The sequence below is a fragment of the Ahaetulla prasina genome, chromosome 1, assembly GCF_028640845.1.
Source record: "Ahaetulla prasina isolate Xishuangbanna chromosome 1, ASM2864084v1, whole genome shotgun sequence".
NCBI lineage: Eukaryota > Metazoa > Chordata > Lepidosauria > Squamata > Colubridae > Ahaetulla > Ahaetulla prasina.
Window position 1 is genome coordinate 29,692,557 of NC_080539.1, and position 11,646 is coordinate 29,704,202.

The 11,646-nt window shown below is 42.3% G+C and overlaps 1 protein-coding gene across 2 annotated transcripts; it reads left to right on the plus strand.

The window, feature by feature from the left end:
- Positions 1 to 1,983: 1,983 nt before the first annotated feature.
- CGREF1 (cell growth regulator with EF-hand domain 1) lies at positions 1,984 to 11,617 on the plus strand. 2 transcript variants are annotated; one of them, XM_058164673.1, is made up of 6 exons: positions 1,984 to 2,446; positions 3,121 to 3,288; positions 3,366 to 3,437; positions 4,169 to 4,239; positions 7,639 to 7,763; positions 10,320 to 11,617. In XM_058164673.1, the coding sequence occupies exons 2-6, from the start codon at positions 3,212 to 3,214 to the stop codon at positions 10,674 to 10,676; spliced, it is 702 nt and encodes a 233-aa protein (XP_058020656.1). In that variant the 5' UTR covers positions 1,984 to 2,446; positions 3,121 to 3,211; the 3' UTR covers positions 10,677 to 11,617. The 2 variants fall into 2 exon arrangements, with proteins under 2 accessions (XP_058020656.1, XP_058020655.1); XM_058164672.1 differs by having other exon boundaries at positions 1,986 to 2,566.
- Positions 11,618 to 11,646: the final 29 nt, after the last annotated feature.

Genomic DNA, 11,646 nt, shown 5'->3' on the forward strand with positions numbered 1-11,646 from the left:
AGCACTAGGGATTCGAACCGCTGAGCTGTCGACCTTGTCACTGTCACTAGATGGCAGCATATCATAAACATAGGGTCGTCTTAAAGTAGGATTGAATCAGGTAGCCTTTTAACAGAAGAAAGAAATCTCAGAGTTGCAAGCTAATTGGGAAGGGGGAAAAAAGCAATGACAAACCACTTTGTAGTATTGCCAAGAAAGCCCTGTAGATGGTCCATGAAATCACCAGGAATGATTTGAAGTAGGCAAATATTCTTTTATTGAATCTGAACTGCCAGATAGCTGTTGGCTTGCTTAATTGTTGCAAATAAGAGGACCTCTGGGAAGTGGCAACAGGGTGATGGCCATAATTTTATAGGGGGCAAAGCATGAGTAACATATTCTCTTCCTACATCACTGGATGGCATAGTTGCAGGCTCACTTCCTCCCCATTTTTTCTTTCAAGCAGTTTAAAAGTTTGTAAAGGAACGTAATGCAAATCTAAGCTATAGTTAGATAGATGATACATATGTATCTGCTAGATGGCTAGATTAGATAAGATGATAAATAGATAGATAGAGAGAGAGAGAGATAGATAGATAGAGAGATAGATAGATATTGAACTATAGCTTAGGTTTGCATTATATCCCTTTACAAAATTATCTATATCCATATATTTGTAAAGGAATGTAATGTATAGTTTAATATATATAGGGAGATTGAACTATACACTAATATATCATCATCATCATCTTAGCCATTGTCTATCCACTGCACGATGAAGGCCTCTTCCGCTTGTTTCCAACCAATACGGTTCTGAGCTTTCTTTTGCCAATTGGGCCCTCAATACTTGCTGATGTTGTCAACCCATCTTGTTTTAGGTCTCTTTCCTGGATGCTTTTTATCATGTGGGATCCATTCTATGACTGCCTTGGTCCACCTGCCATCAGTTCTTCTTGCTATGTGGCCCGCCCGTTTCTCAATTCTTTTACTCTGATGATATCGTACACTTTTGTTTCTTCTCTAATCCACGTGCAGGTCTTTCTATCTTGTCCTGTCATGCTGAGCATGTATCTTTCCATGGCTCTTTGTGCCACTTGTAGCTTTTGTACTGATTGTGAGGTTAGTGTCCATGTTTCACCCCAAAGGGACTCACTCTTCCCAAAGGGAAGATATATAGCGTATAGTTCAATCTTTCTCTCTCTCTCTCTTCAATATGTATTATAGAACTGTAGCTTAGATTTGCATTAAGAAGAGGGCCGTGAAAATATTTACAGATCCCTCACATCCAGGACATAAACTGTTTCAACTCCTACCCTCAAAATGACGCTATAGAGCACTGCACAACAGAACAACTAGACACAAGAAGTTTTTTCCCGAAGGCCATCACTCTGCTAAACAAATAATTCCCTCAACACTGTCAAACTATTTACTAAATCTGCACTACTATTAATCTTCTCATAGTTCCCATCACCAATCTCTTTCCACTTATGACTGTTTGACTGTAACTTTGTTGCTGGCAATCCTTATGATTTATATTGATATACTGACCATCAATTGTGTTGTAAATGTTGTACCTTGATGAACGTATCTTTTCTTTTATGTACACTGAGAGCATATGCACCAAGACAAATTCCTTGTGTGTCCAATCACACTTGGCCAATAAAAAAAAAATTCTATTCTATTCTATTACATTCCTTTACAAATTTTGTAAAGGATGTGGATATGGCTTAGGGTATGTAAGTGTTCTGAACACAAGCCAGCCCTACTACTCAAAAATAAAATTTCCTTTCTTAATTTCATCCACCCACCCGTGGCTCCTTGAGTTCAAAAGCAGAGGAACTGCAAAAGGAAATTTTATCAGTGCTCCTTCTGTAGGGCAGGCATACCCCGGAGTGATAATCTCCGGAGTTCTGTGGAACTGGAAAGAAGATGCTCCCCGCAGTTTTCTCCTTTCCCCCATCCAGGATTCACGACAAGAGATCGTTCTGAAGGCCCTTTGGGGCGAGCGATTCCCTTTGTGGTTCCCAGCGCTTTGTAGATCCTCCCCAGGGACCGCCTTGCAAAGAGCGCGGGAAGCAACAAAGCAAACCTGCCCTAGAGGAATACTAGAACTCGGAAGGGGGAGAGAGCCGGGAATGAACGTGTCAGCCAACACCCGCCTTTCCGCCACGTGGCCCCGAGACTGCGGCCGATGGGCACCAACCGGCGCTGCCAAGCGGCTGCGCCAGGAGAAGAAAGAGAAGGCCTCTCTCTACCCTCACCTCGCCCAAACCCCACACGCGGATCCGCGGAGAATTTGGTAACCGGAGGAGGAGATCCATGCTCAACGGCGTTGCTCCCTGCTGCTGTGCCACTCCCTGCCCCGCAGAGGGTGAGGGCTGCCCTGCAGAATGGGGTGTGCAACGGAGGGAGTAAAGATGGCATCATCGGACTCTCCGGCCCGAAGTCCTTGAGGGCAGGAGTGGAGGCAAGAGCTGGTGGCCGCTAGGTTGTTTTTTTTTATCCCCACCTCGCTGGCTGCGTTCCCTGCAGCTGGAGTACTAGCAGTGGGAAAAGATAGGGAAGCCTGTGCCACGTCCACCTGCAGGTCAGACATGCTTTTTAACCATTTCTATCTACTTTAAAGCAAAATGTGGAGAAATTCATGGAGTAACTGACGGGCTCTGCTGCAGTCTGTCTCTCTAGTAGCGGGTTAGTTTTCTATTTGCAATGAATGACGGGAGAGAACATCCTGGGAAAAATGTATTTCCCCTTAGCTGCAGCTGAATGTGGGAAAGGGTGTGCTAGAATCTGTGCTACTGCTGCACCCCATCTTCTGACAGGTAATGTGTGGGAACAGCATGAAAGGGGTGAGGTGACCTGGAATGTAGAATAATGTGTGGGAAGGAAGAATGAAATATTGCTTCCCTGCTTGATTCAGGTTAGTAAAAGGTACTAAGGATATGAATTATGGGCTGGCTGTTCTTAAAGGCAGTATAACTGCACTTGGTGGCGAATCAGACCAGACCGGCTTTCCTTCCAGATGGACGGGTCATGATAGTGTCTGTCTTCTGTGGCTGGAAACTTTGGTTTTGCTAACCCACAATGTGCAACAGGAACCTCAGTGTTCCCGGAGTGCCATAGACATCTCTGTCTTTGCAGGGAGCGGTCTCCATTCCAGAGAGATATTTCTACCTCCGGTGTCTTACAGAAGGTGAACTAAAGAGTCTCATCCCTGCCCACCAGGACCAGAATGAAGGGGCTATTTCTAGCAGTTTGGCTCTTCATTGTGCCGGCTAGATGGGCAGCACCAAAGAACAGCAGTGGCAGGTACCGCCTAGTTTTAATTTTCCGTTCAGCAGAGGTGATTGTCTTTATACCTGCCCCGCTCTTTTTATGTCTTCTAGGCCAGAGATCCCCCACGATTCCATGGATCAAGCCATCCTGAATCCTCTGCACCCAAGCCAAGTTTCTCTAAAGTAAGTACATGCCATCCAACAGGTGTGCCTCTCCCAAAATTCAGCCCTTTTGCTACATATGATAAGAAGTCCAAAATTTGGAAGAAAGTTGGCTGATTGTCCTTCTGCCCCTTTCCCTTTCCCTCCTAGGACATTCCATTTCCATTTCCTCTCTAAAATAACAGGGAAAGATTCCATCTCCACATTCAAGTAATTTGTGTATTCCAGTTGAACTTGGGGACCTTTTAGATTTGCTTGGCCTTGGCCTGCCAACGTAAATGTTCATAATCAATCAGGCATATACTATCTGGATTTAAACTACTTACTAGCCTAGACCAAAATGGGAGCTTGGGAACTTACAGTTTAGCAAGTTGTAGGGCCTCAACTATTATCTTAGATATCAGGAACACATCATTTATTTATCTGAGCATAGCATGGAGTATGAACACAGCAACTGCATTTTGTTCCTTCAGATTTAGGATTTAGTATGTTGGCTGAACTTGGGGATTAAAAACTTATCTGAATGTTTGAAGTGTGTCCTCTTTGCACCATTGAGACTGGGCAGGTGTCCAAGAAAAAAGATTGGAGGCTCTAATGACTTTGATTGCCCATCTTCCCACTCACTGATTCCGAGAGCTACATTGTTCTCTGTTGCAATGGTTGCTATCTTGTCCTGCAAGATGGTCAATATTTTTGTGCTGTGGTTTGTTCCATCATGGCAACATAATGTTTCATGGCTTGGTCTGTTCTAGGGTGCTCCAAGATTATCTGGAGAATATTGGGCAGTTGAATGGGGATCCTGCTACCATGACAAGGGAACAGGGTAAGACCTTTACTATGTAATGCATGTTGAGAGGGCAACTGATAGCTCCTCACTCTAGAAAACAAGAGAATAGTTTTAAGCACACATTTAAAATGTGTTCCAATGCTAGCAATGCAAGAGTTCCCTTTTGAAGTTGGAAAAGGTGTTCCAGCAAAAAAATATACAGAATTATCTGAGAAAATAACAACACATAACAAAAACAACGTAAGTTTTGAGTCCACAACAGCTAATTTTACAGATTGAGAGAAACATTGTCAGAGCAAATAAATAAAGCAAAACAATTATATAAGCTGCCCGGATATCTTTCACCAAAGAGAAAACATCTTTTGAAATCAGACAGCTTGACTGCAGAAAAGGTGCAGCTTCTGTTATCAATTTGTCTCCTTCAAATTATTCTGCTGGAAGGCAGAGCTTTTTTTGAGTCAGTAGATATTTCTCCACCTTCTTTGAAGTTGACCCCTCAAGTTTCATTAAAATGCAAAGCATAATCAATCACCATTTCCCTCTAAAAATATATTTTTGATCACAGCAAGCTTGGCCCTGACAGGCAAGTAAAAGGTGGTGGTTTCTTATGCAATGGTTTGAGATGTTATCTGATTCAACGTGGCCATCTCTGATAACGGGTAATTTTGCTTTCACTTTTTAATCTTGTGGTCAGTCTGAACCCACTCGTGCAAAGTCTATTATTATGTAGTGAAACTGGAGCCTAACATAAATCCCCAGCTTGCCCCGTACAGTTAGATGGCTGAGGTTGTGCTGGATGTTTTTCCTTTCCTCTGTTCTCCTTAAGACAGAAGAAAAACAACAACCCAGTTTTGTTTTTGGGGTCTCCTTTACATGATTTGCAGAGTACTGGAGACAGTTCAGAGTTTTTAGAACTCCCTTTCCTATGCTTGTTCTCCCAGATAGAACCAGAATATTTTAAAGCAGGGATCTCCAACCTTGGCAACTTGAAGCCTGGAGGACAACTCCCAGAATTTCCCTTTGCTGGCTGGGGTATTCTGGGAGTTGAAGTCCTCCAGGCTTCAAGTTGTCAAGGTTGGTGACCCCTGCTTTAAAAGAGTCTCTCCCACCTAGCTCTCTTTGGAAATGTATCAATGGCTAATAAATGTTAGACATGAAACAAATTATGCTAGGCACAGATTTCCTGTGGCAGAGAGTGCCCAGGATCACTGGAATTCAGCAAACCTTATACAGAGGTACCCAATTTCCTCTCCAGCAATCAGAGATGTTCCTGGACATGGAGATAATGAAATGTTCTTGTAATGGATTATAGGTTTGTTTCTGTTGTTGGTGCTGATATGGATATAAATGCTGCCTTTCAGGAGAGATTCATTCTGTTATGCTAAATTTGGAAATTGATGCTTGTGATGTTTACAGCCTGCCTTGCTCCTGTTATGCCAATTAAGCAGTAGACAGACAGGCATGGAATATTTCCAGGCATAAATTCCCACTCATGAACCAGCAAGCCCAACTTTGCTAAGCATCAGAAAATGCTTTTAAACCTCACAGTTGGCGTATAAATGAAAATGCAGTGAACGTAATCTTTATTTTTTTAAAAGCCCTAGCAGAAATCAGGCAAGCCCGGACCAGCAAGTGTCAGAGCAGTGATTGGGTACCAGGCAATTGGTTTTTAGGATCCAGAGACAGTAAGGACATCAGTAAACAAAGGGATTTTAAGCTTCCTTAGCTCAAGCAACAGATTTAAAGGCATAATATAAAAAGCACACATACCAAGGAAGATGAAACCCAAATCTCCTACAAACTGAACCACGAGATGGGCAGTAAATACATTCGATATTTAAAAAAAAAAAACCCTATCAGGAGCTCCTTAATAACAACAGCAGAGATACCATGAGGGCTGCCAGTTTCCACGGTACCCAATGTTAGGTTCTTGCAGACGCTCCCAATGAATAACAGGAATCCCGAGGTTTTTATTAGTACCTGGCATCATGATTTCATGGCTCTGCTGTGGTCATGAAACTGCAGGATCTGACCTTTGGCTGGATGGCACATGACCTCTGGGACGGGAACTGAAATTCTGAGATTTTCACAGGTTCGCAGCTATGTGAAGATCCTCTGATTCAGCAAGCAAGAGTGAAGAAAAACCGGCTTAGCTCAGAATGAGCTCTCCACTTCTAGATTCTTTTTTTTTTTAATAGGAAGGAGAAATCAAAACATGTTGCTAAACTCCTCAAAATAAGAATGGTCTTTAAACTACGCAAGAGAATCTGGGATTGCACTGCGAGAGAGGAAACAAGATTCCTTAGCCATGCCGCCTCCCAGTGATCAAGAAAAGTGGGGTTTGGTGGGAATGTTGTTTAGGAAAAAACGTTAGCATTCATAGTATCATTGAGTTGGAAGTGTCTCAGGTCGTAGAATCAAAACCCCTTGCTCCATGCAGGAATCCAAATGAAAGCATTCTTACCAGATGACCGTCCAATCTCATAGAGTAGGGGTCTAACCTTGGCAACTTTAAGACTTGTGGACTTCAACTCCCAGATAAAGTCCACAAGTCTTAAAAGTTGCCAAGGTTGGAGACCCCTGTCATAGAGGAGTCCCTTCACATCTCTATTGAATTTGATCCACTGTCAGATGCTCTTATTAAGGTATTAAGAAGCTCTTGCTGACATTCATTGGGAGTCTGCCGTAATGGACTGTGAGAATATCCTTGAGGAACTAAAAGAATCTGAGTCCAAAGAAGAAATGTAATCAGAGAAAACATCTCAGAATTGACCCTTCTTAGTTATTTTATAAATAATGGCAGGGTGGGAGGGGCACTTTCTGGCTTGCAAGGTTGTGTTACAGGTAGTCCTTGACTTATGACCACTATTGGGACCAGAATTTCCATTGCTAAGTAAAGCAGTTGTTGAGTCGTGCCCAATTTTATAATCTTTTTGATACAGTTAAGCAAATCACTGCAATTGTTAAGTGAAATGAATCCACTTCTTCCCATTGACTTTGTTGTTGGAAGCTGGCTGGGGCAAAAGACGATCATATGATCCCAGGATCATACGCAACCATCGTAAATACGTGCCAATTGCCAAGTGCCCAAATTTTTATCACATGTCCATGGGGATGCTATGACAGTTGTAAGTACAAGAACTGGGTGTGAGCCACTTTTTCAGTGCCTTCATAACTGACCGGTCCCTAAACGAAAAGTTGTAAGTCAAGGACTACCTGTACTATAAGTCTTTAATAAAAGTAGCACTAGTTTTCTAGTCTAGTGTGCTGCAAAGATTGACATCTGCTATGCTTTAGCTTAAATCCATTGTTCCACATCCTGCACCCCGATAAAATGGAGAATACATCCCATCAGTAGCTTCCACTAGGAACAGTGTTGGCCTCTGTTATTTTTTGGTTCACTATGCATGCCTTCTCCATTCCGATTCTTTCTAGCGCTCTTGCTTCTCTTTGCTCTTCATGACTATGACAAAAGTGGGCACTTGGATGGTCTGGAATTTATGAGACTGTTGAGTGAATTGGTGTCCCAACAGGCAAAAGGAGAGCCTGCACCAGACACGGTAGGCACATTTTATTCCTCAATCTCCGGTAAGGTTGGCATCTTTGCCAATTCTTTTTTTCAATAATAATTTGTATTAAACTACAATTAAGGATAAAAACTAATGCAAGCTAAAAAAATAGAATGTAGAAAAGAAGAAACAAAATAGAAACAAAATTAAAACCATAAGAATATAGAAGAGAAAATAAAAAATATATACTGTATGAACAAATGACTTCTCCCTTCATCATAACAAGTATGTAAGTTACCACCTTCTCTTAAGATGGTATCTTCCCATATTGATCTCTTACCTATAAACAAATTCTTAAAACCTCATCATTCATTCCTAGTCCATAAACATCCAAGAAGTCGTATCAGAGTTATTATTTGGTTATCTATTTTTTTACTTATGTCATAGAACTTGATTTCTTATTATTTTGCTTTGTCACTTTTCACAAAATGTTAATAGGTTTCTTGTAAACCTAATATAGCAAAGTTATTCAAGTCATACTTTTGGTTATGTTATCTGTTTATTCCTTTTAACCATTAAGGTATCAGCTGGTGGTATCTGCATTTCCAGTGCAGCATTTTTTTCCATATCATTTTTGTAGCCTCTCATCTTCAAATCCATTTTCAGATCAGTCTCAGTCTTGTCTGGTAAAATTTCTTCCTCTTAAATAACATCTTTAAAAGACAGTCTATAATGGTAGCCACTCTTAAAAGTAACTTCTGGATGCATTATTCACCAATGTCCCCTCAGTATGTCTTGTGTCAAAGTAGTGCTCTATTCTAAATTAGTTTATCAAATGTAAATGTTTTTTTCTTTTAATTATAATCTTTAGTTCTTTCTGGGTCCCTCTGTAGTGTCCAACCTTTTAAGTCCCATCCTTTCAAGGGTTATTTAGAATTCAAAATAACAGCATTTTCCCATGGGAAGGTTTGTTATAATTAATTTTAAAATCTTATATCAATACTATCTGAACTCTTAGTCCCTTTGTGATTTTTCCAAAATCAATGTTCTAATCATCCTTTTGCTGTTTATTCCACATTTTTTAAAGTCTTAAGCTTGTATTTAAAACTTTTGTGAAGGATTGACGGAAACTCACCTGGTGCTATAAAACATGCCAAACCATTGGTTCCTAATAGCTGAAAAGCAATTATTTCCAAAAATTATTAAGAAATAGACTTAATGGACTTTGTGTCCACATAGACTATATTACAGCTGTGAGCTTGATTGAAATCCCTCAACTCTCAAACACTTAAGTCATAAGTTAACCATAAAATGTCAGTTCCTACAGTCTACTTACGAGGAGCAGCTGTCTCAATTACAAGTAGGCAATCTAACAATCTCTCCTTTAACAAAAAAGACTTCACTGGCCAGAGTTTGTTGCTTGGCAACCAATCTCTGCTGCAATGCCATCCCACTTCTATTGGGATCAGTGGTGGGTTCTCCCCGGTTCGGGAGAGCCGGTAGTGGAGAAGTTGAAGTGACGGCGAACCGGTTCACTCCGACCGTCATCTGGGCCGTCCCGCCCGCCCCTGCGCTATACCTACCTTTATTCCTCTGCTTTTAGCCCAGCTGAAATGCGTGGCACAGCGGATTGCAATGCCTCAGCTGTTCAGTCAGTCAATGCGCTTGCGCGAAGCAAACCGGTGGTAACATGGTTAGAACCCACCACTGATTGGGATGACTAGTTCACCATGGATCCCCACTAGAAATCCCCACATTTTTACCAACTCTTGAGTGACACAAGAGTTGCATCTAGCTGTTCTCACCCTTTGTCTGGTTGAGCCTTATCTGAATCCCTGTATTCAGTAGATTTTTGTGTGTGTCCATTCTCAAAGATTGCTTCGGCAAGTCCCAGTAGTTTTCTTGGCAAGATTTTTCAGAAGTGGTTTGCCATTGCTTCCTTTCTAGGGCTGAGTGAAAATCACTGGCCCAAGGTCACCCAGATATCAGATTTCCAGCCTGATGCTTTAACCACTACACCAAACTAGCTCTCTCTCATTAGATAAGGTAAAGGTAAAGATTCCCCTCACACATACGTGCTAGTCGTTGCCGACTCTAGGGGGCAGTGCTCATCTCCATTTCAAAGCCGAAGAGCCAGCGCTGTCCGAAGACATCTCCATGGTCATGTGGCCAGCATGACTCAACGCCAAAGGCGCACGGAACGCTGTTACCTTCCCACCAAAGGTGGTCCCTATTTTTTCTACTTGCATTTTTACGTGCTTTCGAAACTGCTAGGTTGGCAGAAGCTGGGACAAGTAACAGGAGCTCACCCCATTACACGGCAGCACTAGGGATTCGAACCGCTGACCTTTCGATCGACAAGTTCAACGTCCTAGCCCCTGAGCCACTCTTATCTCTTATTAGATAATAAGCTGCAAATAGTGTACACCTGTTTCTATTCTAAAAGTATCTTGTTAGCCATGGTAGGAAAAGGAAACTAAACTAAACTTGGCCTGATCTAACTCCATTTTTTCATCTTTCTTTTGTCTGTGGAAGATGTCAGTTACCTTGTTCCTTATCTTAATAATTGGAAAGCTTTCTTGATTTCCTCTGCTATTCTCCTTTCAGGTAGTGCCAATGGTGGACAGTATCTTGGAGACTCAGGACTTCAACTGGGATGGATTATTGGAGCCTTCAGAGTTGTTTCTTCCTCCCCGGCAGGGAGAGAAACCAAACTTCCTTACTGCTGTCAGTGAAGAAGATGGTCCAGTCCTGTGGGCACTTCCTGAGCCAAATGAACCAGCCATTGGCTTCCCAAGTCCCTCCGACCAACAAAGCAATGGAGACTCCCCGCCTGCACCAGAAGTTCAGGAACAAGACATGATGGGTGACCAATTGTGGAGCCTGGAGAAGCATGGGGGAGAGCTTGGCCAGGAAACCGCAGGAGAACAAGGGAAAGAGATGCCTTCTGCTCCAGGAGATTGAAATATACCCTTTACAGACTTTAGGTGATTAGCCAAGCAATGAGAACTGGAGGCCTCCAGGTCAATTTCAGAAATGGAATTCAGATAATCACCGCTTTCCGAACATTTTCTCCTGTGCAATCTGTTCTGGGTTTCCAAGTCTTCTCTTTACCAAAGCCAAACAGAATAGGATTTCCTGTTCAGTCAGCTCTGCACCCTGTTATCTAAAGAGATCCCTTTTCCAGGTTTCATACTCCAAATCTAAAACTTGAGAAACAAAAGTCACTAAAAACTTCTCCTAACACAGTGGCTCCACTTTCTCCTCAGTGCACCTGAGTGCACCATTCAGAGTGCCATGGAAACCTCTTCCCTCCCTCCCCCAGTACCCAGGACCACAGCCTTTCCAGGAGGTGAGGCTACATAGGTAGGAAAGATTTCTCTAAACTGAAAAGCCTCTCTCAGCAGGTTGTCTTCCTGAATAGTCTCTCTCTCTTCACAGAGCAGGCTCCCGATTCTAGAGGATCTATTTAGGGTCTCTTGCTCTGCCTTCCTCGAGTAAGAAGCTGTTGCACAGAGACAGGACAGAACTTACGACTATAATTTCCCAGTCTGGCCAAGGATTTATCTGTGCATTTCAAATGACCGTTCTGGTCACTCTTTCAGCAGGTTCCTTTGGAGAAAAGCCCACCCAACACTGCAGGAGGCATCCCGTATGTCTTTTGCCATGGCATTTAAATTTAAATTGCCCATCTCATAAAAGTGACTCTAGAATTAAAACAAACATCACAACCTGTGATTTCCAAGGTTAAACTAGTCAATTCTAATCACGAAAGAGAACACATCAACAACAGCACAGCTGACCCAACCCCCTGGTCCAAATCCTAGGGAAACAGCCAGAGATGCATATGCTTCAACTACACATCTGCTTTTTCAAATCTGCCAATAAATCATCTTCAAACTGAATTACGTTTCTGGACCATATAGGAACAGGA

Excerpts from the sequence above, each read along its gene's own strand:
- CGREF1 (XM_058164673.1), top strand. The coding sequence starts at position 3,212 with ATGAAGGGGCTATTTCTAGCAGTTTGGCTCTTCATTGTGCCGGCTAGA. Across the intron at positions 3,289-3,365 it reads CCAAAGAACAGCAGTGGCAG|GCCAGAGATCCCCCACGATT; the intron begins GTACCGCCTAGT and ends TATGTCTTCTAG. Across the intron at positions 4,240-7,638 it reads TACCATGACAAGGGAACAGG|CGCTCTTGCTTCTCTTTGCT; the intron begins GTAAGACCTTTA and ends GATTCTTTCTAG.